Source organism: Lepisma saccharinum, chromosome 6 (assembly GCF_977018435.1).
Source record: "Lepisma saccharinum chromosome 6, izLepSacc3.1, whole genome shotgun sequence".
NCBI classification, from domain to species: Eukaryota; Metazoa; Arthropoda; class Insecta; order Zygentoma; family Lepismatidae; genus Lepisma; species Lepisma saccharinum.
This window is the reverse complement of record NC_139234.1, coordinates 21,588,422-21,615,358: the sequence shown is the minus strand read 5'-3', so window position 1 is coordinate 21,615,358 and position 26,937 is coordinate 21,588,422. Positions and strand designations below refer to the sequence as shown.

At 35.7% G+C, this 26,937-nt stretch overlaps 2 protein-coding genes across 2 annotated transcripts in view; one reads left to right on the top strand and one right to left on the bottom strand.

The window, feature by feature from the left end:
- Window positions 1-26,937, top strand: part of Ndf (Nucleosome-destabilizing factor) — a 185,856-nt gene that overhangs the window by 90,730 nt on the left and 68,189 nt on the right. Inside the window, exons 7-8 of the mRNA XM_083123641.1 lie at window positions 3,164-3,367; window positions 17,556-17,729. Of these exons, the coding sequence (XP_082979767.1) occupies window positions 3,164-3,367; window positions 17,556-17,729 (378 nt within the window). The remainder of the gene's footprint in view (window positions 1-3,163; window positions 3,368-17,555; window positions 17,730-26,937) is intronic.
- On the bottom strand, window positions 17,793-26,442 carry LOC145988618 (uncharacterized). The gene is made up of 5 exons (XM_083123639.1): window positions 26,291-26,442; window positions 21,967-23,913; window positions 21,319-21,451; window positions 20,225-20,365; window positions 17,793-19,563 (listed from the first exon to the last, which is right to left on the bottom strand). The coding sequence occupies exons 2-5, from the start codon at window positions 23,865-23,867 to the stop codon at window positions 18,760-18,762; spliced, it is 2,979 nt and encodes a 992-aa protein (XP_082979765.1). The 5' UTR covers window positions 23,868-23,913; window positions 26,291-26,442; the 3' UTR covers window positions 17,793-18,759.

Genomic DNA, 26,937 nt, shown 5'->3' with positions numbered 1-26,937 from the left:
GTTTATTTAAAAATATTTCGGATACTATGAACGTTACAGTTAGAAATGATACCTCGTTTTCTTCAGTATGTACAGGGAGGCTATTTAAATCTTTTACTGCGAGAGCATCTGCGGCCCCGTCATGCAACAGGTCCCGGCAAATTGCGTTACGGGAAGTCCATAACAGAAACCGCTTGTTTTGTAATGTTTCCACATTTCACAATTACAGTTACAATTGAAATAAGCACGCACCTTGTCGCAAGGATACTGGAAAAGGTGTCCTCCTACAAATATTTCTGGCACCTTATTTGTGACATCTAATCTTAGATTAGACATTGCTACTTTATCCTCAGTTGACAGAAAGGGAAGACAACATCCCGGCACATAAAGCAAACCGAAAGCGTAAAATGATATTTAAAAGTAATAATAATGATGCTCACTAACCTCCTGTGTTATAAAAGATGTTGAAAATGTTTTTGTATCACTTAACATTGAAAATATTTTTTCCGTGTCCACGTTAGAATGTGGCAATGTTAGCACTATTTTCGCGAGAGTGGAAATGTTTTCAAAAAAGAACTTGTCGAAAGTTCTTGGTAACCTGTAACATGTTCCAAAATTCTGATGGAGATGTGTTAGTTGTTTTTTTTTTGTTTTTTTGTCCTCCTTGCTAAAGTATCCAGATAAACTAATCCATTCATTCCAAACCGAGTGCGAAGAAAGTGCAACTGACTGGCGAGTAGGCTTTGCACCTTTGCACAATAAAATGTTATTTTCCAATATTGAAAAAAGTCCCTACGTTTTCCCTCATTTGGCAAAATCTGTCCCTACGTCCCTACATGGGCGAAATATAGTGAAAAGTACCTATGCGTAGGGACATGTCCCTACGTTTGGCATCACTGCCGACAGGTGTCACATTCGTGCAGTATGAAGCAACCTCTCGCGGCTGACAAACTCTCCCCGATAAGCTGCCGGCTCTCGCGACAACTGAGGATAAAGTAGCGATGTCTAATCTAAGATTAGATGTCAGAAATAAGGTGCCAGAAATGTTTGTATTTGGGAAGACACCTTTTCCAGCATCCTTGCCACAAGGTACGTGCGTATTTCAATTGTAATTGTAACTGTAATTGTAAAAAGTGGAAACATTACAAAACAAGCGGTTTCTGTTACGGACTTCCTGTAAGTCAATTTGCAAGGACCTGTTGCATGACGGGGTGGCCGACGCTCTTGCGGTAAGAGACTTAAATAACCTCCCTTTACTAGGCTATGAGCCTTTGGCCGGAGATACCTAATTTTCATTTTATCAGGCAGAAGAAGACGACAAAGCTTTTTTAGAAATATTTTTATGCAATTTGAACCCCGTTTGCCCCCACATAGGCAATACTGGGACGAGATTGTTCCAACAGGTACCTGTGTATTGCCTGATGTGTGTTCCATTCTCGTGGCAAAAATTGCGCACTTGCAGCCGATACTTTCAGAGAAATATGTAACAATCATTATTTTCTTTCCGGTGGGAAACTGCCCATCTCTCCCCCCAAATATAGAGAGAATGAAATTAAACTTTACTAATTGATACTGACATGCATCAAGTCTCAAGTGAGACACAAAACATGTAGCTCAGAGAATTATCTGATACACAGGGTCTTCCCAAAGTCACACTCCTTGTGACACAGGTGTCACAACCGGCATTAGCGACAATATCTGGGTGTGACATTTTTGGTGTCACGGCCAATGTCGAAGGGTTAAAAGTTGTGCAAGACATTCATTGATATTAGTGCCAATTTATCAGAGTTTTGCTTCAGGATATTTAAGAATTACAGAATATTAAAATACATGTTGTGTAATCACAAATTAGTTTTTGTACAAAGTAAATGATGGAAACTTCAGATTGTGCATAATTTCAATGATAATTAGACTCTTAAGTGTCACACAGCATTTAGTGACCAAGAGACCGGAGAAATGTTGGCCACTATTCGTACAAAATTCCAACCTTTCGATACCAACACAACAGCATCTGTATCAGCTCAACTCTAGTAGTTATCCATTGTCAAATTCTCTAATAACATGAATGTTCCTTGTTCATACATGTAAAGGATCCAAAATAAAAATTCAGACATTCTATTAGGTTTATGTACATAAGAATAGTAGTCTGAGACCTAATGGATACCAGACTATACACATTTTGCATCTTGTGACAAAAATCAAGAGTGCTATGCTTCATAGCGAGTTTTTATAATGGAGGGATTTCTGCAGAGTTTACCAGTCACACTACTAGGGTGACCATTCTCATTTATCCGCACGTGTCCTCCTTTTTAGTTGTTTAACCGGCATCCAGGAGTATTTTTTTAGAAATCCGTAAATGTCCTCCTTTTTTGGAAAAAGTATACTGCATCGGCATATGCTGCACAGAGAATGTATCCATGAATAAGGATCATCATTTGTCATTTCACATCAAAAGCTTGGATGTTTTACATCGCTTGGAGCACGTTAAATATTCAAGCAATGCTCGCTGAGCATCTGAGAGCTGATCTACCATCACTTTATTCAAACATGGCATCAGTATCATAAGAGATTTATACTGTTATACAGTCTCTGCATTTCCTTTATGAGTAGGGGTGTGTGGGATCCCGAAAAGTCAGTACCAGGATCGGGAAGAAAATTTCCCATCCCGATCCCGACTTCGGGAAATGACTTCCCGACTTTTCGGGATCCTGAGCAGTTTGGAAATATCGAATGATCATTTTAAAAAGTTGTTAATTCTCGACGTTTTCTGCATTGCAAGTGTCTGGAACTTATCGGAAATTGTTTGTTTTTATTCCAGAAATGCAAAAACAATCGCTTCTTAAGTTAAAAATGATGTAGAATTCGAGATTTTCAGTTTCGGGAAATTTTGAACATTTCCCATCCCGAAAATTTCCCGACTTTATGAAGAGGTGGTGGGTCTGACAGCCCCCCCCTTTTTTTCCACCTCTCTCGGGTTTTCTAGAGTTAAGAGTAATAATGGCAAATGTGTTGCGATTTTTTTTGCGGTGTCCTCCTTTTTCTCCATCCTCTGTCCTCTTTTTTTGAATGTGTGTGTTTGGTCACGCTACACAACTCTTAACTTTGATTATTCATGACATTAACACTAGAATCACTGTATATTTTAAATTTGTTATTAATTTTGTTGTTCTTGTTCTGTGCACAGGAGAAAACAACCCCCAAAAGGAGGAATTCCGAGAGCAGTAGCACTTCATCAGCTCCCAGCAAGAAAGCTCGCAACAATTCGTTTGATGAGCCGTTCAAGATGATACGAACTCCTTCCCCACTACCTAACCAAATGAACCACACGCCTCGTAAAGGAGATGTTGTGTCCAATTTCCTTGATCGACCAACAAGTATAATTAGACCGGTAAGTTCAGTTCTTCAATCACTATTCAAATATAATATAAAGAAGGGAAAATGTCATTTTGTAGTCCATGCATGCGATGTCCTGATTTTTAGAATTATTTATGTCCATATTATGGTTGATATGTAAGCTTCATATTTATGAAAGTAATCTGTTTACATTAGGTGCAACTGTACAACAAAGATTTGAAATCATAGGTACGTTGATCTGATCAATAGCTTGAATGTACATTTGCAGAGCAAAACTCGAAAATATAATCTATGAAGATACTTTTTTTTCCCAATCTATTAATATTTCTGGTAGAAAAAAGAGACGTGGAAATATAGCAGTCATGAAAGCCTGCATGGCAGAATGGGTAGCATAACATGCTACAAAGACAGGAGTCCGTTCTTATCCTGATTATGGCATGGATGTTTTCATCATGCGTGTTTCTTCATCTAATTTGTTAATTCATCCTCATAGCCACGATAAATTGAGAGGTAGAAAGTGACATAAAATAATTAAAATAGAAGGTAAAAGGAAGTACTATGGCCATTTTTTATTTGTATTATCTTCACATATCAGATAGATAACATTAGCTGATTCAATTGTATCCATATATGAGGTCAGCTGTTATCTAATTGAACAGTAATATGTTGCAACAGTGGATCTGATGGAAAAACATGCACTTTACATCTGTAAAGTTGTGAGGGGTTGTCATTCTTTAAAAGATAGGAACTCTACATAGCCATTTGTCATATTACCACAGAATAATACAACAGTTAACGTTTTCAAGGTTAATATGAAAAAATATGCAATAAAGTATTCCCAGCTGCGGTAAGTGTCTTGAGGATGACTGGAATTACACCTGTCCCAGCACCACATAACAATTAATATGTTATTTCTTGAAAACAAGAGATTATATTTCACGGTTTTTATTTTTCTCATATGCATTCAAAGGTATGACATGCTCGAATTTTAATGCAATATGGGTATTGGAAGTTTGTCAAAAGTTGATCTTATTGTTTTCTTAAGACTTCTAAAGCATGGGATTTACAAATGCACAGAAATATTTTTAAATATTCCCAGCTTGAGAACTACGTATTTGTCATAGAGAGTAAAAATTTTGGGTGGGAAGGCTAGGGAATATTGATATTCCCATCCATATAGAGGCAATTAAAAGAACTCGAGAGACCTACTCTTTGGGAATCCCCTAATCTGAAGTGTAGGATCACTATGTATCTACAATCTAAGTGTAGTTGAAAATTGTTCCATAGTTTATTATAAAAATAATTAATTTATATAGAAACAAAGGAATATTGCTATATTCATAAGTAGGCTATTGGTTCAAGCAGTGACTTGAATTTTATACCATAAAACATCACTAGATTTTCTGGATTCTTTTTTTTTTAATTCACAAAGATGTTTAAAAACACAAAATATCTTTAAACTTATGTCTTCTGCCCTGTTTGAGGAAAAAGGTTTGCGACATTAGGATGTATAAATCTATTCACTGTACCTACAGTAAAATGAAATTTATCTAACTTCTAGATTATGTTACTTAGCTTTTTTAGCATTGCATATTCCAATTAATTATCTTTATCTACTATTTTTAATTTGATTTAAGTTAACTTTATGCACAGATAGGCTAATCGGGACTGGACTTATAGTTTAAAGTTGGATCCGAACCACAATGTGCCTCCACCAGGTATAGAACCCAGGACCCCTTGATTACAATTTGAGGACGTTACCGCTAAGTCATTGGAGAAGTCTTATTATCTACTATTATTGATTAAACTTGACATGGTTGAAGGACCCTAAGAGTACTACATTTTGATTTTTTTATTCACATTGGTTTATTGTGGGGGCCACAAAGGTTTTTTAAACAAGAATTTATCTTCTGTAACTGAATAGAAAACTGCCATTTCCCTATTCACAAGAGCACAACCTTTGAGGAAAAACAATCAACCTCAACTATCTATGGTAAATAGTTTCCGTTCTATAAATTATTTCGTGCAGTACCTGATTGAAAAGTGCAAGCATGAAAACCTGCAAGGATTAAAGGTGAGAGAGGCTTCTATCCAGTAGAGGTTAAGAAATGGAATTGGAAAAGTTTCCAATAATTTTATCAATCCAATACTACAATATCTTGTCGTTAGTTCGTATTTACAATTCATTAATTTTTAAGTGAAATATTAAGGTGTAATGAACATAAACTGATTTCATAAAGTGAGCATGTAATCAAGCACTATCTCTCTCCCCCCCCCCCCTCCCGAAATAAGTAAATGTCCAGGGACTTCTTCCAACATTTGTAATTTCACATAGGATATATAGAATATCGCCGGCCTCCAGGGCATGTGTGTTCTTTCTGAGTGTTCCTTCATCAATTTCATTATATCCACTCATCTTTGCGATTAGCGGAGAAAAGTGGCAGAAATGCAAATTGAAATAAATCAATCATTTGATGTGTAGTATATCGGTAGTGGCAAAAGTTTCGCATCAGTCCATTTGTAAAATATATACACATGTCTAGTCCATATATGTATCTTGATAGTGTGAGCGTGATAGTTATGAGGTACAAAATGTCGCCAAGGATTAAGGAACAATTTTTTGTAAGAATTAATTGAAATGAGTGTTTTTGGCCTGAGAAAATCCTAGAGGGAGCTGCCATTTAGGGAGCTCAGAGATCGACCAGATTTGTTTCTTGGATATATTACGTACTGGGAAAGATTTGTTGATTCATTATCAACAAGATATCATAAACTATAGATATGCTTCATTGTTTACAAACAACATTCAGGAAATGTGTACCAAGCTTCTCATGTGTATAGTGTATTATAATAATAATAAACAAAATTAATTATTATATTAAATTAATTGAAATATTCAAATTAATTAATGTTATATTTTTATTACATGAATAGGTAAAAGGACGGTAAAAGAATAGTGATATAGTAGCACGTGTAGTTAAGGTCAACCAAGTTTGTACAAAAAAAATTGCCCTGACAAGAAAATTAATATCAAATAGATAATGAATTGCATATTTATAAAATATATATTAAAAAAGATTTGTAGATCCAGTTGACAAAAAGTAAAGTTCCTGGTGTAATTTTATGAATGTTATGTTGTAAGTAGTATTAAATCTTGCATAAATCTATTTTGCCACTGTCATTCAAAGTAGTTTGATTACAATATAGTCCTTGCTTTGCAATAAGTTTAGCGGAAATAAACAACACTATTAAAGAACAAGTATATTTTCATTATGTCCATTATTTAATTTTTGTAATTAGTAAATATTTTGGGGGGCCTGACCCCCTGAACCCCCCTAAATACGTCCTTGGTTCGGATCTAACTTTAAACTGTATGTCCAGTCTCGATTAGCCTTTCTGTGCATAAAATGGACTTAAAACAACAATTCAATTCCTTGCATAAAAATATAAATTTTGTTTATTTTGAAACCACCTAAGTAGGGGGCCATTAAATAAATGCTAGCAAAAAGAGAAAATAAGGTCAAGAAAAGTTATGAAAAGTCAAGAATTTGGGATTTGTTATTTTAATAGACAACCTGATAAAAATGTTTTCATAGTTAATTTTTCTTTATTAATTTCGAGCAGTGTCCATTTACTTCAATAGCTAGCAAGTGTATTTTAAGGATCAACTGGACCTTGGTCAATGTCAAGGTGAATTTTTCTCTAGTTTCAAAAAATGGTTATGATATTCCAAAATCTGAAAAATTACATATGCTTAGAATTCCTTCTAGAACATTCACATGAATTTTTGTGTGGTTTGCTTTCTCTGTTGCCTAGATATTCTCAATAATTTCATGGCTATTTAAGTCTTATTAAACTATTGATAATATCTAAGCACCAGCGAAAGTAAGCCACACGAAGATTCATGTGAATGCTCTAGAAGGAATTGTAAGCATATGTAATTTTTCAGTTTTTGGAATGTTAGCAGTTTTTCGAAAGGAGTAAAAATTCCGAAAGCAGCTGCCATGGCAGTGGCTAAAGGTCCATCCGAGTGACAAATATGAAATGTTGCATTTGCTTTAAGGTTTACTTTCAAGTGCCAGGCAACATGTTGCATGCCACTTGTCACATTGGTGTGAAATCTCCCTAGTTTCTACCCTTGTGCTAACATGATAGGATGAGAAGGAAATAGGAGACCAGCAAGATATCTTGTTTTGCATATTTGCTGCATCTTCAGTGTGTAGACTTATTCTATTTATTGCCTTCCCATTCAATGTATTCATGATTTTCTACTATTTTGTAAATAACTGAGTTTAGTAGTAATAGCAACCAAAATGCAAAAGCAAGAACTGAGGATAAAAAGCTTCAAATTCTTATTGTTAATAACTGCAAATACTTGGGTTTCCAACCGCACTAAGGGATCTTACTCTCAACAGCATTACTAAAGTTTTTTTTTTTTTTTTTTTTTTCTTCAACCAACTGTGATGGCTTCCATATACATATATCTTCCTCAAAAGGCTTTGCAATGTAACTCTGACCATTGTAGAAATATAAATACAGAAATATGTCTTCATTGTCATGGATACATTGTACTTTCAATTGTAGGTTTAATATTGTGGTTTATTAATATCTTACCATCCCTTCACATGTGGTTACTCAGTAGAGTTATTTTCCTGGAGTTTACAGTTATGACAAGCTAAACAATTTTTCGTTGTGACGTTTACTCAGTAGAGTGTTTGTCGAACATTTCCTGAGCATTCTGTAGTAAGATAGGTGGTTTACATGAGGCAGTGGATTCAGTCAGTGCCATATATTTTTAGTCTCGCACACTCCACAGACACTGGACAAATTATCCACAAACATGCCACTCTGTGGAATTAACTAGTCAGTCAGTGAAAATATCCCTTCAGGCTTGTATCTGGAAATTGGGATGGGTCCTTTTACACCAACCAAGTAAAATAATAATAAGAAGCCATGGTGCAACAGCCCGTTGGGAACAGGGCCTACCTACTGACTGCCGGCCTCATTCCCACCCGAGGTGGAAAGATTATCCAACTAATTAAGGGTGACGTGTGATCAGCACAACGAACCTCCAGTCATTGTTGTAGGTTTCCATTACTTATCCGTAGCTCCCCATTTTCCTTACGATGGTGGGTAGCAACTGGTCCCATACATAGGCCTAAATCTCAGGAGAAAAATTGTTACGCTTCTCTCCAGGGGAGAGTAGGGAGACCAAAGCTTGCACCTTAGACCACACTGCACGGTCTCACAATAATAGTGGTACAAGGTGGAGAATAGGGAAAGCTGGAGATTGCAGGGAAAAACCTGCCAATTAGGCAGAAAACAATGAATGAATGAATTATTATTAGTAATATAATAAGTATTATGAGTGATTATTATTATTATATGAAGAAGTAAATGTAGATATAACTGCAAATATTCGTTCTTGTTAGAGTAGTCACCCTGAATGATCATTGTAGTATGTTTGAAGGGTCTGTTGTAACAAATAGTAAAATAACTATTGTCTAGATGCATAACTAGACTACAATCTGAATTTTCGAATACTTGTACTTCTTCATAGGGAGCAGGGAAGGAGTAACCTACCTAATGTCAGATTTGAGAGTTTTAACCTATTTTTATAACCAATTAACCTAAATTTATAAAGCTTAGTCATTTCCAACCCCTGAGGAAGACTTCAGTTGGGTTTAAAAATTCACATCTAGATTGATGTATGTTTCCAGAGCAGGCCAGTTTACTTTTTGTGATGATCAATAAATGTACATCCTAAAGTAGAATAGAAGTTTTTAAAATGTTTCTATGATAGGGATCTTTTAAAATCACTTCTGCAAAAATCTCCAAATGAATGGGAATGAGTAACCTAGAAATTTGGGAAATTTATCCAGGAAAACCTTAAATTAGGATAGCCCTCCACGATGAAACAGCATCCATATTTAAAAACACCCCACAAATTAGTAGAAACGTCAAGATTCTTTATGTCAAGATTTAAGGAAACCCGTCATGTCGGACATTCCATGCTTTGATAGTCTAGTACTTTGGAGATGCATTTTGGTTGTTGTAGAAGTCTTGTTTTCACATGTAAAAAAGTGGTCATCTCTATTCCAACATTTTTACAGAAAGTTATGTAAAACTTTTGCAGGTTTAATAAAGTTTTATGTAAATGTAATATTGTTTTCATTTATATGTCTGTATATTTGGACCTCTCCTGTAATGTTACATCAGTTATTCAGAAAAATAAGTTTATAATTACTAAATACTTTGCAGACACTTAAAAAAATACACTTCTTATTTGCTCTGTGTTGAAATAATTTGCAAAGTAGTGAATTTTCATTTTGAAGAGTGTAACAGCAACCAATATTCCATTTGCATAATCATACCTTCTCTCCTTATGTTAGTTCAGGTTGTTTTGTTAATAGTGTCTTGTATATCACTTCTTTTGTACACATTTGTTAAATATTTCCCTTCTTTCTTCATCAGGATGTAGCACATTTGTTTCAAGAATGAACCATTAAGCTACTCATTTGTGAAGAATTTTTAAAAAAGCAGCTACATTGTAGTCATGGGCAAAATTGGGTTGGACCTCAGATGTAAATTAGTGAACTTTGTATCGACCAAGTATACCATAATCTTTAGCAGACAGGCCTTTCTTTTTCTGATGTTCAGTCATTTTCTACAAAAATCGAAGAACTATTTATTGTAGAAAGTTGAAATAGACCAGGAACTCATGGGAACGAAATTTTGCTCCAAACTTGTTTCCATCATGCCACTCCTCTCCCTCTAATGAACCAAAGTGAACATAAAAATTTTGAGATGTGGTACTGTTATGCACCTATAATCACAGTCTTGTTGAAAATCAGTGAGCTGCTTCAGGTACTCTTTTTGCCCATGAATCTACCACTGTATACCACTTTTCGAGGAAATATTTGTTTTTTTTTCTTTTTGAGATTTTTTTAAAAGAAAAAATTCCCACATTGAGTGTAATACCTTTCCACTCCTGCACTCTGTATTACATCATATGGCCTTATCTCCAATGCAATTAGTCATGACACACCTGAAATGTAATGCAGCAATGTAAACTTGAATGTTCAGAGCTACACCTGAGTTACACAATATTCTCAAAATCACATATGAAAAATACATCACCTCATGACATGCATAAATAGCGGTGGGAAGAAATACTACCAACACCACTGAACCTGTGTGCCAGCTGGCATTGATTCTAGTATTGGCATATTTGGGTTTGCGTGCAAGCAGACTTTTTTTTTTTAGTACTTATGTCAGAATAATTTAAATAGAGGAATGTACCTAACTGACATTCTGTGTTCAACAATAGTTATTTTACTATTTGTTAAAACAGTCCAGTCTAACGTACTATAATGATCATTCAGGGTAACAACTCCAACAAGAATGAATGTAAATGGCAGAATAATATAAATAGAGGAATGTACCTAACTGACATTCAGTGTTCAACTTTCAATCTCGCCATCAGAGTTCACAGGTTTGAATCCCAGCATAAGTAAGGGCGTTCTGCACAGAGAATGCCCTTTTTCATCAATTTCATTTACTCATCCTAATCACAATTAGCTAGCCAAACAGGGCAAAATACAAAAAGAGGAATGTAATATCAAACAGAGCAATCATTGTTAGGAAAGGGGTATCCATTGCCTGTGATTTGTTTTGAGTGTCTCCTTGTTTTTATCACTTGCAGTAAAGATCATTACTTGATATACAGTGTGCCAATTTAGGAGTTAAACTTGTCTGGCTGTAAGCATGGATTAAAATTGAGAATTCACTTTTCTTAATGTTTATATTTGAAGTATTTAACCACTTCTGTTCATTACTGTACCAATAATACTAATCTACCGTAGAGTAGGAAAAATATCAGGAAATAGCTAATGCCTTGTTGATATAATTGTCCTAAATGTAATTCAAAACTAAAGAAAACTGTCCCAGCCTGGTTCTTTTTCATCTATTGTTTCAAACCCAAAATGCGTTTTTCTTGACTGTTGGCAAATAACTTATTTAAATACCATATAAATGAGAAATATATGAAGAGGTTCGTTCCAATTTGTCATGTGATACAATGTTGTGTAGTCTTTCCTAAACAAGATAGCTCATCTTTGGAGTTGAAAAGTAATCCTCTTCAAAAAAATAGTGTTTCGACTTATTCAAGTTACCTTTTTACTGCTGATGGTACTATTTGAGGTTTCTTGTTGATTTTTATTTTGGACACTTCAAATCTTCAATTCTGTAGTTTGGTAAACACCTAGGAGAATACATGTTGTACTTATGTATATTTTTGGAATGTTTTTTTTTTTTTAAATATACAATGCATAAATGGGGGATATTATCGCATTGCAACTGTCAGGACTTTTAAAATTGCAAGTACTATATTTTCTTTATAATTTTACAAGATGCAGGTCTTGACTGGCCATACTCTTGTCAAGAATATATAGGGTTGCCAGATTTTTAAATTAAAAAAACAGGACATACAGATTATATAGACACGGATATAGTTACATTTATTTTTTATAACATTTTTAAACGTTACAAAATCAATTGCTGTTTAAAGCATTGTTAATCCCTAATTTTTAACATTTTGACAAAATATATTAATATTTGAGAACTCTTGGTGTCCTTTAGAACCTTTTTTCCAATGCTTGTTATTCGACATACTGACAATGAGCAGTTCTACGTCAATGTTAATATGAGGATTGAGTGGTAAATGGTAATTGGTATCCAATTAGGTTAGTTATAAATTGTTATTAATTTCTTGTTGTATAAAAGGTTTTTGAAATTTGAATTTGTTATTTCTTTAGCTAAATACGGGACAAATGGGCATCCCGAGAACATTTTCTGGGATATTTCTTTAAAAAAGGGGACAATCCCGTATATACGTCTGGCAACCCTAAGAATATGAAAAACAGAGTATGACTATTACAGTTTCTTTGGCTTGGTGTTTGAGTAATGTCCTGTTTTTTCTATGCAGCCAGGGTACAGGAGCAATTTCCTTTTATCTTGATAAATTTTCACTAAATTGCTGCTGCTACAATGATCACTTGATCATACAAGGTATGAAGTTGTATAGTTCTGGTTACATGCACTAGTAAACCAGCAGCTAACTTATAATCAAACCTAGATTTTTTAAAATATAATTATTAAAAAATCAGATGTTCCGGTTTCAAACTAGGGTGCATATTTTAAGCCTAATGTTATATTTTAATGCACAGAAGGAAATGTTGATATCTGCTAGTGTCCCTGTGCAACCTCTTTTGAGAAGCAGCAACATAAAGGAAATAAATATACACAAATGCATCTACTAAAGTGCAGGGTTGGTGTCCAAGCACGACACCTTAAGTGGTGGACTTTCAATCTCACCACTGAAGTTTCCGGGTTCAAACCCTGGCATGGGTGCTTTGTGTGTATCCTTTCCATCTGTTTAAACATATCGCACATTCTCGTTGTTGTAATTAGCCAAGAGAGGGCTATTGGTGAATGGTTGTGTAGGAGCAGATTTTGAAGGTGCAAGTAGATGCGAAACAATATTATGTTGTTTGTACAGCTGAAATGCATTAAGGCTCGATTGGATCTTTGGCAGCCATCAGGGCCTTAAGATTCAGCCTTGGATTAAGTAAAAATGGGTTTGGGAATAGTAATTTCATCGGTGAACTGAAAATGAAGGGGAGGTTGAACTTCATTTCTTTGGAGAAAATAGTTCAGAAAATTATTTTACTCCATTTTGCCACCTAAAATTTCATTCCAGATTCATTTTTTTTAGTTACTGAACCCCCTTCTCCCCTTAAAATTTTCTGGATCAACCATGAGTGATTTTATGGGTGAAAAGTGTATAACCTATGAGTGACATTTGATTGTGGTTTGCAACATTTTTGACCCAGAAGTTTGTTTGCAGATGAAGTTAACATGTGCACAATTTCTGCTATACAATTGAATAAAAATCATAAATATGGTTTTGTCCTGAAAGTGACTTCTGAAAGAATTTGTAGTTTATGCTACTACTGTTAGCACCTGCATCAAAATGTATAGTTGAAAGGAAAATTTCACAGCAAAAGTATGGTTCATGTGACTGGTCAGTAATTGGGCACATGAAGCTTACATCTGAGGACATGATTCTGCATTGCTAGTGTTGTCCACCAAGATTAAACTAGTTATGCATAAACTAGTCATCCACCATGTATGCTACAAATATAAATTGGATTTTTTTGCAACAACAGTGAAGATGAAATTAAAGAGCTTTTCTACCTGCTCTGGTAGAACAATACAGATGCATGCTTTCATTAATAAGCATATTTTGGTACATTTTACGTGCAAGTGAAGGTACAGAATGCTATTTAAGACATTGATGATAAATGTCCACATCAATCTTATTGCTCTTTGTCAAGAAAATTGGCATGATATCCCTTACCATGTACCTGCAGAATGGATATAAACAATCATGCGTTACAAAGCTGGCAATACCATTTAATACACTGTCTTCACCAGTTGTGCAGGCTGGTGCAAAACTGTCGAATTCCAGAATGGTGAAGCATGCATCTGTAGTGCAACAGCTTACATGAAGGTAAATTTTAGAAGGTAGAAATTGTGGTCTAGGTGGTAAAGGCAGCCAGAGCATGATGCTGATCACATCACCTCCAAAAAAAAAAATGGCAGAGATCGATAATGTGTGGGACCCTACCCCCACATGCCCTAAATGTGCTCTCATGGCATGGTGCTAATATGCACAGAAACTTTACCTTACAATTATGCAGAAGTGAAGTAGCCAGGCCTATTGTTAGCGATGACATAAAACCTGAGTTTTTTTGTGTCACTACAAATAATCAATTTAGTTCAGACTCATCTTTGCATATAATTAGATAACTTGAGAATGTACATTGTTACTTTATCTGTCATATTATTTTAAGTTCAATTCAAGATAGGCTATGCAGAGAATTTTTTCATACAACTAGGCCCAGAAATTCAATATGATTGGTTATTCAAGATTACTAAAAATCATATTAATTTTTAAAGCAGCTTATTGTACATTGTAACAAACATCTTGTGTACTAACACTGCTTACTGTTTGTAACTAGACTTTACACTGAAGAGTGAACACAATGATAGAGAATGTTAATTCACCTGAACCCTCTGATACGGTAGCATTTTAGTGGCAGGTATGAGATTATGAATTTGCAACCTTGCTATTATTTCTTGGTATTTCTGTTTATTCTAGAGTGGAATTGAAAAGAGACTTCTTTTACTTTTCCCCCAAACGGAGCTGTTTTAAAAGCAGCATGTGGCTCATGTGCACCAAAATGTGGTACACTCAAAAAATATTGCCAACAGAACTTGGTTGGGTTCTTAGTAGAGTCATAAGTTTTTCACAATGTTTCAGGAAGTTATAGAATCTTGCAAACTAAGTTTTTCTAATGTTCCAGGAAGTTATAGAACCTTGCAAACTGTGGAAAATCTACCACATGTAAAAGTTAAAAACTTGTCTTTGCATTTCCCTTTTTCACATTTACTACAACACTGAAAAAGTCGTAAGATGGTTGCACCCACCATCGGGTCTACTAAAATACAGTGATAAGCAAACCAAGTAAAGACTCAACCCAATATAAGGTAAACTCGATCAGCATGTCTATGAGAGAGCATTAAATCTTGTAAACTTCTCATAAGTGATCTCACATAAAAAAAGATGAAAGGTAAATCGTCCAACAGTAACATGCTTCCTACAGAGCATGGTGAGCAATTGTCTACCAAAGGTTCCAGGTTCAGTTCCTGGACTGTGCATGATCAACCTAATGTAATCATGATTCATCCTCATAGCTGCAATTAGCCAAAGTCACAGAAAATAAAATAAGAACAATGTCAAATTGTGCCCCTCAGAACCATTCTACGAAGTGCAAGTATCCTGACAACTTAGTAAAGCCTTCTTTAAATTCGCAATTTATACATGCAACATGTTTTGTTACCTTTAAGCTTTACTAGAGCTACATTTTGAACTATTGCACATGGGTGGTGTTTTTTTTTATAAAAAAAACAAGTATGAGGAGCATTTAAAAAATAAGGGCCGATCGATTATATCAAAGGAAAGAAGTGTAGCAACACTGTATTAGTGCTTACAAACGCATACATATCCACTTCATTTCTCAACATAGTCACCATTATTTTCGAAGCAATATTGGTTCCATAGTACAAGCTTTTTTATATACCCTCTGTGTAGAAGTTCACTGCCTGGTTATTCAGACAATACAACACTGCCATTTTCAACACACCCGTTTCTTCTTATCGTTGAGGTGCAGGAAGATGTGATAAGTCACTAGGTGCAAGGTCCGGACTACACGGGGAGTGATCAAAAAGTTTCCATTCGAACCTCTTAATTGTTTGGAGACTGAGGGCAGCGTTGTGTGGTCTACCATTGTCATGGATAAGAACAGTTTCTGAGTGCAGTATTCCACATTGCTGGTTTTGTATAACACGTCCAAGTTTTGATAGTTTCACAGGACACCTGCGATGTGATTGTTATCCCCAGCTCAATGAAAACCACCAAAAACACACCTTGTTGGTCCCAGAACACAGTTGGCATGACTTTTCTTGCAGGTGGAGTTTGTTTCAACTTTTTCGCCTTTGGTGCATGTGTATTAAAACACCATTGCTGTACTTTTCCTTCATTCATTACACTCTGATCATACACTTCACACAATTCGGAGTGAATTTAGGCAGAATCGTGACCTTTGGTGTTAAGAAATTGAATCACAGACTGTGCTTCTCAACTGGCGGGGTGTAAACACCCAGCCATTTTAACACGTTCTAACACACACAATAACAGACAGCTAATTAGCGAAAATATGATTGCTGGGTCACCAATGGACTAGTTGATGTTGTGCATGGGCGATCTGTTCACTGTTACAAGTCACTTTCTATAAACAATCAGCACTTTCTTTTGAAATGCACCTCATAGATATACAAATGATTGTTACTTGAAATTTAATTAATATTATTAATCACATGCGCTCAGCTACTTTGGAACCTTTGGCAGATGATAGCCTCTCGAGGTGGAAGGTTTTCAAGCATATACTTTTCCAATGTACATTGCTGCACACACACACACAAACAAATCTATTTACCATAGGCATTGGAGCTATTTTCCCAAAAGAATGGCACTTTTGTGGGAAATCCCAATTAGAAAATTTAAATTTTGCAATAGAAATACTATTTGGAGTGCCCTTGTGAGCCCCGAAGTGAATGCAAGAGATCTAAGATGTGGTTAGGGTCCTACAACCATGCAAAGTTGATAATGGTTTGATAGTTCATCATAAAAAATGTATTGGGGAGAAGCAAGTTTTAAAAATAAATTTTTTCAGAAATATTTTTGTGCTGATCCATTTTAATTATTTTTATCATGATAAATTGAAACTTTTCAAGGGGACTTTAACATTACTACAGGTATGAAGTATAGCAGTGCTACATTCACTCTAGCTTAGTGTGGGGGTCACAGGAGCTCCAGAAAAGGGATTTCTGGAGCAAGTACTCTTTTGTCTTCTCATTGTACCTATAGCGATGGAATGTCAACATTGTACTTCCTGTGAAACCTCTAGCACCTCCACACAAAATAGAAACTTTAAATCTATGATGGCATCTTTACAATCTTTTAAGAGCATTTCCATGCATTTTGGAGGGGAAAAAAGGTAAAGTGCTCCCCTGTGCTTAGCACCACGCCATGAAGGCGTATAGGGGGTGTGGGGGTAACGCCCCACACTTTCTTGATCCGGTCACGAGTGGGGGTGATGTGATCAGCATCACGCCCCTGACCGCCTTTACCCCCCAGGTACCCCATGTCATTCGATGCTGGGTGGGCGCTGGGGCCGCTTCCAACGTTAGAAAAGTTTCCGGATTTGAACCAGCTGGGTTTGTTGAAAAATTAAAATAATACTAAAAAATCAAACCAGCCTTTGTCACATCCAATACACATGTTGTATCATAATTTGAGTGATGTGTCACACATTATACCTTCACATGTATATAAATGAACAAAACAAACTGAAATCATGTTGTTTCAAAGGGATAATGTTAATTACAGTCATGTGGTGTTGGTACATATGTGAATCGGCCATTCGCTGGATATTTAGGCCTGTTCGTATAATAATAGTAATAATACTAGTACATTTTGTGCCATTATAACAATTATTTCCAGTTTCTAATTATCATTTCTCTTTCTTTCAAATCAGGATACTCCACCACTAGATGTGGCAAGTGTTTCACAGACCTTGCGACAAAAAAATATTCTGCCGTCACCTTTAAAATTTGGGTTCCTAGGACTTGGAATAATGGGATCTGGTATTGTGAAAAATCTCTTGAACTCGGGGCACTCGGTGATAGTATGGAATAGGACACCGGAAAGGGTAAGTACCGGTCCCTTCTGTTTGCATGTGAAATTTTGTGCTATTCTACCAAATAATTAAACATTGTTAAAGTTTGTAGGTGTATATTTTCCCAACAGTATCGTTTTGTTGAAATAATGTGTATAATTATATTTCATATATGTACATGGCTGTTTTTATTCTTTTGTTTAACACTCCCCTCGATACAATGAAAATACTGATTTAACATAGTTTTCTATAAATATATATCTCACTCAGTTAATTCTTTTCATCAAAATATTCAGACTCATTCTTTCATACACGCACAATGAGCAATATTGTTCAAGCTTAACAATAATCATAATTGTTAAACTTAACCTCTTTGGCTCCTGTGCTTTAAATTCCAGAGTTGCAGTTCAGTAGGTAATACATGTAGCTTTTTGGACTACAAGTTGGATCAGCAGACAAGAATGACTTTGCTGATCATGAACTTGAATTGAGTATACATGCAACTATCTTCTAGAAACATCAAATGTCATTTTGTAGAAGATAACACTTCGATGACTCACACTTACTTTATAACAAAACAAAACAAAAAAAAAAAAGATATATTTTTGTTGGAATTATAATCTACAGTACTGCACTTGTTTATTGTGCACTTCTAATATATTTCAAAAAGTGTGCAGTTATACCTTAGGAGGGCTTTCTAATTGTTTGCCCTGTTTAGAATACCTGTGTCCTCCCCTAATTCTACAGAATGCCCACAAAATAATTTTCCTACCTGATCTACCTCTAGAATCCACAGCACAAAGTAGTCTTGATGATGTGCCCACACCCACAGTGGGCTAAAATAAATATAGCACAGTTATTTCCATATGAATCAAGTCTCACTCGTAAATAGCACAAATAGTATACTGATAGTTTATCACAGCTATAATTACATGAATTCAGTTTGGCTACCACACAACTTCACACGTTTCAATACAGGCCATCACTGCATTCATTCGTGCACAAACAACACACTAGGTCTATCACAGCTGTAACATATTATGAAGCCTAACTGGAATTGGCACTAGAGTGCAGTTTCACATAGCTCTTCTTTACCAACTGTGCCCATCTCAACTACAATATGTTGATCACTGTTACTATGTACGTTTGTTAAGGAACTGAACCCTATCGGTGCACTTTCTTGATCTGGTATCACCACATACACTTTAGCATGACTTTGGTGTGAATCCTTTGCATGTATCTTCGGTACACCACTTTCCTTTGCCAGTAAACTGTCTGAAGAACTTCTTGCTAGTGGAGTTTTTATGGTAACAGGGACATACTTCACAGCATCTTTGGATTTTGCACTTTTGGATGCCTGGCTTTTTGAAGGCTTCGCAGAATAGTAGGGAGAATTAAGTGGTTCACTCTCCTCTTCCTCTTTCAACAGTTCCAATTGGTTATCAATAGCTGGAACTTGGCTTTCCAATCCAATTCTTCTGGTGGGTGACACACGTGGACTCTCAAGAGACGTTTCTGTTGGTGTGTAATACACTGAACCGATATGACTCTGTGAATCATCAGATAGGTCTTCCAAACCACGGGTAATGTTCTGCATTGTTTTTTTTATGTATACTTCAATTCCCATAACGTCAGCATCAAATATTAATGAATCTGTTCTCCCGCATGTTCCTGTTCGGCAGTTTTCAAGATAGAAGCTTGGCAAATTCTCCAGTATTTTGTTCAGTGTTTGTTGTTGATATTTGTAGGTTTCACGGAAGCGCACAAGTTGATGAGCACCAAACTTTCTAACCCTATTTCGTTGAAAAATGTAATTCTCTCTCACCCAGTTAATCTGACTAGCTGAATAGTCTCGAACTCTCTTCACCTGGAAAAAAAAAAATAGCAATTATAAGCATCAGTATCAATGATCAAATGCAAATTTGTCAAATTATTATTATTATGTCCTGGATTACAACAGGACAAATGAAAAATTATCCACAGTTTGGCAGGAATATTTTTTTTGTATAATTGTTACGTACCGTGGTTGAATAAATGATAATGCTTGAGCTAATTGTTACTGGACCAAACTAGATGTCTTAAATAGTAGCAGTTTATTTTTATTGGCTAGAAATTTATTTCCTCTGCATTTTGACATACACATCTTCATTGCAGTTTTTCTTGTGTGTGCATGTCTTAATGTAGGAGCAGTAAGTTTCTAGCTAGTAGAACTACATTAATTATTTATTGTTGTTTAGCTGGCACAATGTAATTTTAAATTACTAGAAAGTGTGACAGTGAAGATATCTTCAGAGATTTTAAGTGTTACATACTGTATTTGTCTTTGAAATTTAAAACATTTTTTCATTGCATACATAAAGAAAACTTACAAACTATTTCCTTCTGAACCAGATAATTACATAATTTTACCTCCCAAGGGAAGTATTTTAAAACATACAAATGTCGATGGACATTTCAACAAATGAATTTAATTCTGTTAGGGAGAAATGAAAGGAACAAACAATTTAATGAAGAATAGTGATTTGTACCTGATCATAATATTGATCCCTTATTTGTGTTATTTGCTGAGTTCCATAATCTCTGATTTCTTTTATGTGTTTCACTTGATTTTGGTAACTATCTCTTATCCATTCAACTTGTTGTGTACAGTTATCCCTGATACGCTGTACCTGTAATAATAATAAAAAAATCATGATTACAGTAGAAAAGCATGCATTGTGAAATAAGTCTGAAAGAACTGTAGCATTTTCATATGCTAATGAAACAGGCTTCCATGAACCCTTCACTTTTAAGAAAAGATGTTTAATATCAACATCAATCTCCTTTCTGGACATTTTTTTTTTTTTAATTTGTCATCAAGAAGGAACAAAGTATGACCAGGGCTCGAAAAATCCCGGTCGCAATGGCGACTAAAAATTTCAGCTTGAAGACTGTGATCTTTTGCTGTAATATTGCCGTTTTTTAAGTTTCTGTGTATGAAACTTTCAAGATTCTAAGTTCAAATTGCAGTACAGCGTAAGTTAGCAAATTATTTTTTTATCAACATTGTGAACATTCTATAGAATCAGTAACTATTTCTTACTCTTTGTCCCCCAACCCCCCATTTCCCGCTTTCTCACATAATTTAGCGATGTTTTGAATACGGTGATGCTCAGCTTGTAGACTGATTGATGTGCTTTATTTTACTTCGCTTTTTGTGCCACTTTTGGCTAATTTGCAAAGATGGTGATGAATGGACACTCACAAAGAAACCGGGACCCCTTGTGTTGTAGCGCAATGTGCTAACCACTCTGCCACAGGGGCTGGTTCAGCTTCTTATAGTATCCACAATTACTAGTAGGTGGTTTCCTGGTGCCTAGCTCTGAAGAAGATTTTTCGAGCACTGAGTATGACATATTGTCAAGCAAAACATGTGCCTAGATAAATCTGAATTCTTTAACAGTGGATTTTCTAAACTGCATAATTTTAAGTGATAATGCAGTAATGTTTTATGTTGCACAAACTCCTAAGAGGTCATGTCATCTGATCTAATTAGATTTCCAAATAGCAATAATTGATTTGAAATTACGTGAACTGAAAATAATTGCCATCTGTACATAGTGAATTGTTATTTCATAGTTACCTGTTGGGTGTAGTTTTCACGTAGACGTTCAAGTTGCTGTGATTTATAATGTTCAATGTTATCAAGCATTTGGTAAATCTGCTTAGCCCTAGGAGATATTTTGTCTCGCCTACAACAACATGTCCAGCCACACCTGTAAAAGAGATGACAATAAAAATATTTGTTGTTGATGTACAATTTCACAACCTTTATCCATCTTTGAAAGAAAAAAAACAAGAAATCAGTATCTAATTTTAGCTCATGGAAAATAAATGTGTGTTGTGAACAATCACTATACCACTAAAGAAGTGTCTATCTCTTGTGCTTGTTTTCAGTCCTAACTATTAGTTGATCTAGTACTCACGAAACTTCTGTCAAGTAACTACAATATTGATTTTCAATGGTATTGCTATAACGCAGAAGTGTCTGTGACTGTACTTGTAGGTATGACAAGAGAATTTGTAAATTTATACTTTCATACTTAGTTTATGGATTTGAGCACAATTTTTGTTAACGTGATATTTTTTAGAATATTACACATAAATGGCCGAAAAGGGATGAGTTGAAAATAAATTAAACTGAATTTACTCTGTGTACCTGTCTGCACAGACCGTTGATATTATCATATATTAAGAAATGATAAATAGTTTTTGAATATCATTATCTTACCTGTACAACAATTTTTCTATAAGTATTGCCACTGCTGATATTAGCATAAAGGCAAGGCATGCTGCAATTCCCACAACAATGCTCATAATCTTTATTTCGTATATGGTGATAGGATCTATACTGAGAATCAAATGGGTAGTTAGGTTGGAAAGAGCATTAGAAGCAAAGCAGGTGTAGCGCCCACAGTCTGAACGAAGCACTTCATCAATATAAAGGTTTCCATTTTGCAGCAGCTGTATTCTAGAAAAACTTGGATAGACGGAACTGAGATTTGAGTAATGGACTCTTGGATGATTAGCAAATAAAGATGATGAGCTGTCATCAGAAGACCAGTGAAAAGTTAACTGGCTGGGAGTGACCCATGTTAAAGATGGGGAAGGGTTACCAGAAAAGTTGCATTCTAACAAGGCACTTGAACCAAGTCTGATTGTTACATTGAGTGTTTGATTAACCAAACTAACTTCTGTACAATTCAGTCCCTGCAGCATGGGAATCATATCACCACTGTTGCCATCATCAGAATTGCATTTTATCTTATTGGACAAAGAAGCATTGGTTTTACTATACCATTCAGCAAACCACAGCATATTGCAATCACATAGCCAAGGGTTGTTTTGAAGTTGAAGCTGCTGTAAAAATGAAAGATCTGAAACTGATATTGGAAGGCTGGACAAATTATTGTTGCTAATGTCTATGATCTTTAATTGAGGTGTGTGAGCAAATACGTATTTTTCAATCTGCCTGAGGTAGTAATTGTTCCTAGCTACAAAAGTTTCCAATTTTTTCAGGCCTCGTAAGTCGTAATCTCTTATTATCTGGAGATTTGTTGTGTCCATAAGTAGAATTTGTAATTCAGTGCATGGATGCAGCAAGTTACGTGGCAGGTTTTGCAAAGGATTTGCACTAATATTGAGGAACTCCAAGGTTTTCATTGTGACAAATGAACTTTTGGAAAATGTTTGAATTGAATTGTTCCCCAAATTGAGATACTTAAGATTATGCAAATGGGAAAAAACATCACTTGGCATTTCAGACAGTAAATTACTAGATAAATCAAGTGATTCTAGGTCATTCAGATCAGAAAACACTTGTGAAGTGAGATTGGCTATTGCATTTTGATGCAGAAATAACGTAACCAAACGCTCGTTTGGTTTGAAAAACTTGTGTGGGATATGTGTCAGGTGATTGTGTGATAAATCTAAAGACTCAAGGTATCGTAATGGACCAAATATTTGGAATGGGAGTGAATGGAAGATGTTATTGCGAAGAGAAAGGACTTGAAGGTTCTGAAGTCCTTGGAAAATATCTTCTGGAAGCTCACTTAATTTATTATTTGCTAAGTGCAACTCTCGCAGAGATATTAAGTGGTGGAAGATGGTTTCATGAAGACTTACTAACTGGTTGTTGCTTAGGTCAAGATATTCCAAATTTTTCAGCCTGCTGAATGTGTTTGGATGTATAACAATAATTGAACTTTTCTTCCACGACAAATGCTTAAGGGAACTGAGATTTTGAAAAACTGAAGAATCCAAATTTGTTGTCGGAACACTTTCAAAGTCCAGGTGTTCCGTTTCTGTGGGTAATCTAACACCATCCAAAGTTCTGCCACGACATGACATTCTTACATGAAAAGAATGATGTGAACATTGGCAGTGTTGTGGGCATGAACCGTGGGAAGATAATCCAGAGTGCCTTGTGTGATGGTGCGAAGAAAAGGAAGCAGGTGAAAAACTTGAAGCTGCATCTTGTGTCATGTCTAGCGTGGATGGAACTAGTGCCGTTACCTGAGTTGAAAATATCAGAAAAAGAAGGAAGGATGGGAGATGGGGGGGAAATGAAGAGGTAGTTGTGAGAGTCATGAGACAGGTATTTTCATCCCTGCTCACATGGCGTTTCCTCATCTTTTGTAGTTGATCATTATCAGAATGAGATGAAGGCTGATGTTACCTGCAAAAGAGAGAAAAATAAGATTAAGCATCACCACACGGTTTGTCTCGATCATCGCATAATAATGATGTCCTTTGAGGAAATTTCATTTGAATAAATTTTCTGCTAGCCTTGCACTAGTAAAAGTCTTTCATACATAGTAAAACATAATCTTGTATGGCCATAGACGGGAAAATTTTTCGGGGGGTTCACTCAATTGTTCCGGGGGTTCACTCAATTGTTCCCATGGGCATCGCAAGAAATTTGAATAATTGAAATAATAATAAATAATGATTAAAATTTCATAATAAACTAATTTATTCCAAACGTGTTATTATTGCTGTCCTTATATCCTTGAGGAGACTTTTCTACTCTATCCATCACAAGTGTGAATATGCAGCACAACTGTTTTTATTTGTTTATTTTTTTTACGTTTCATGCCGTGTGTACTGGAATGCGGTTATAAAATTTTAGTGATAAAGTTTGTTTGACCATTCTCATAAAACTTAATTTTTGGAATTTTGAAAACTGTGGACACCAGTTATTCTTTGGATTAAATGGTTAAACATAACCTGGTGCCTGTATTGTAGCCTCAAATTTTCGATCTAATGCTGTTTTTCTTTGGTTATTCTGTTCAAATACTAACTAACTGGATTTTATTTCAGTTATTAACAATAAAACTAACAAATGTTCTGCTATTTTGTAACTTGCAAAAAACTATCAATTCGGGGGGTTCTAAGGACCAGTTCAATCTCACTTTCCGACACTCATATTGTTCCTATGCTTACCAAACAGCATTATATACAACCACTATGCACTGTACAAGTATGTGTTTTATAGGACCACATATAGGTTAAATATGAACTATATCGACCGCTGGGTGAAGGATATTGAATGTAACGCGATACAAAGCTGGATATCCTAGGTTTGAACTCTGATAAAGGGGGATTTAAACCCTTATCAAACAGGGAATTTAAAAGTTGAAACGGGAATTTTGGGACAATCGCAAGGTATTTTCAGTCTGATCCAGGAACAGCACTGGAAAGTGGACAGCAGAAGTGAAAATGAAGGGGTCGCTGGTGGGCTGCGATTCTGAGAATTAAACCAGTTTCGCTCAAATTCAAAATGTTTGAAACTTCTAGCTCGATCATTTCAGGATTGTCTCCCTGTTGTATTTTTGTGAAACTAAATTTTTGAAAATGTATTATAAATTTTGGATTCTGAACTTCCATTAATCCGACATGCCAGAAGTTTTATTGGGCAGGGGGGGTTAAACACAGAAAAAAAACACTATAAATATGGCAATGTAATCTTGGGTGCATGTGAGTTAATTTCCAGCAAATAACTGCAATTCTTAGCAAACCGCACGTTTTACGTACTAGATTGCAATAGGTTCTGTCTACATTTTCCCCTAAACCATTTTTTTCCCCCTATTCACTTCTGCAATAGTTTAATTTTAACAGTGCTTAGCCTTTGCAATCAATGTCTTAAACGATTGTTCACTTTCCTGTGACTCCCTGATAGCCTAATGATTCAAATCAGCTTTAAAGTTGTAGGTCCAGATGTGATCAGTGCAGGATTCACACAGATTATGGTACTTTGAATGCACATTGCTTCTGTAAGATATTTCTTGTAAGCTAGTTCCAAAATAAAAGACTGCTGAAAGTATGGGAAATACCTTAATCCCTCTCCATAAAAAGTGCCCAAAAGGTGAAAATTGGTAAAATATAATAGTATCCAACAAGGAACACTTACCTGAAATCTTACAATGCATATCCACGATTTGATACATGCATTTCAGTTAACCTAACCACGTAATATAGACAACACTGTTTATAAAACAAGCTGTACTTGAAATGTAATAATACATCCACGTATCACAGGCGAGAGAATTGATCATGTAGCTTTCTTTCATTAACAGATTTTTAATCTCATTCCAGCACATTATCTTATTTAGTTAAGGGTAAGAATTGTCGGATAACTTTGTTCCCCTTGTACTTAGATTTAGTCATATTACATTCTTCTATTTAGGAAGTAAATCTTAGGTACTCTTTCTTTAATAATAATACACGGTAAATATTTCCGTTCTTCAAGCTAATTGTTTTTCAGGATTATCACAGGACGATATATATATAAACAAGATTGCTGTCATCACAGTCATTGAACTAACTTAAAGAAATATTTAAAATATGTATAATGGAAAGCTTGAGCATCCTCTTTTGTAACACTTGTTTCCGAGAATTTCGTCCGGCTTATTGTACGTTCAACAATCGTGCATAAGTAAGCTAAAATCTTTGTGTACGATTTCTGTAAATAAGAGTTTAGACCATTCGAACATAATAAACAATTAACAGCTGTAGCTAGATAAGCGTCATCGTAGCGGCGCAATTTTGCTTACCTTGATCTCATCGTCTATTCTGTGCACAATATACTAATTCGTTGCTTTCAGAGAAGAGGTGTAAAATGTACGCTTTCATTCAACATTACGGTGAGAACTGAAATATTCAAAACTCGGAAGAACACAGCGAAAATCGTCATCACAATCGGCACCTCCGAGCCAAGGAATATAGCCTCCGAGCAACTGATTCGCTGCAGCGCCGAGCCAAGTCGAGTTGGCCGTGCTTGCTGGTTGAAGGAAAATGGCAGCTGTTGGCCAGCGTATCAGATTGGGTAAGTTCATTACGGCAGAGTAGGTAGGCAGGCGGCAGTGAGCCTGCCCCAGCTGTTGATGTTTGTCGGAATAAGGGAGCTAGTAGGTAGGTGTAAACCGGAAATCGCACAATGACGATCGGAACTGGAATTCTTCTCGGATGTTTCTGTTTTTATTCCTACAGACGTGGAAGAAGATGAAAAAAAAATTCACGGTAGAAAAGTGAATAAATATGTAGGCAGGCGACCTTCACCGGGTAAACATGCACTGCCCCGGTTCGGTACACATTTACATCTTTAGGAAATAGGAAGGGAGTAGCCAGGTGCGATTACGGCATGGCAGCAGTATTTCGGGGGGAGAAATTGATGTTAAAAGCCGAAATATTTGTTCAGGGA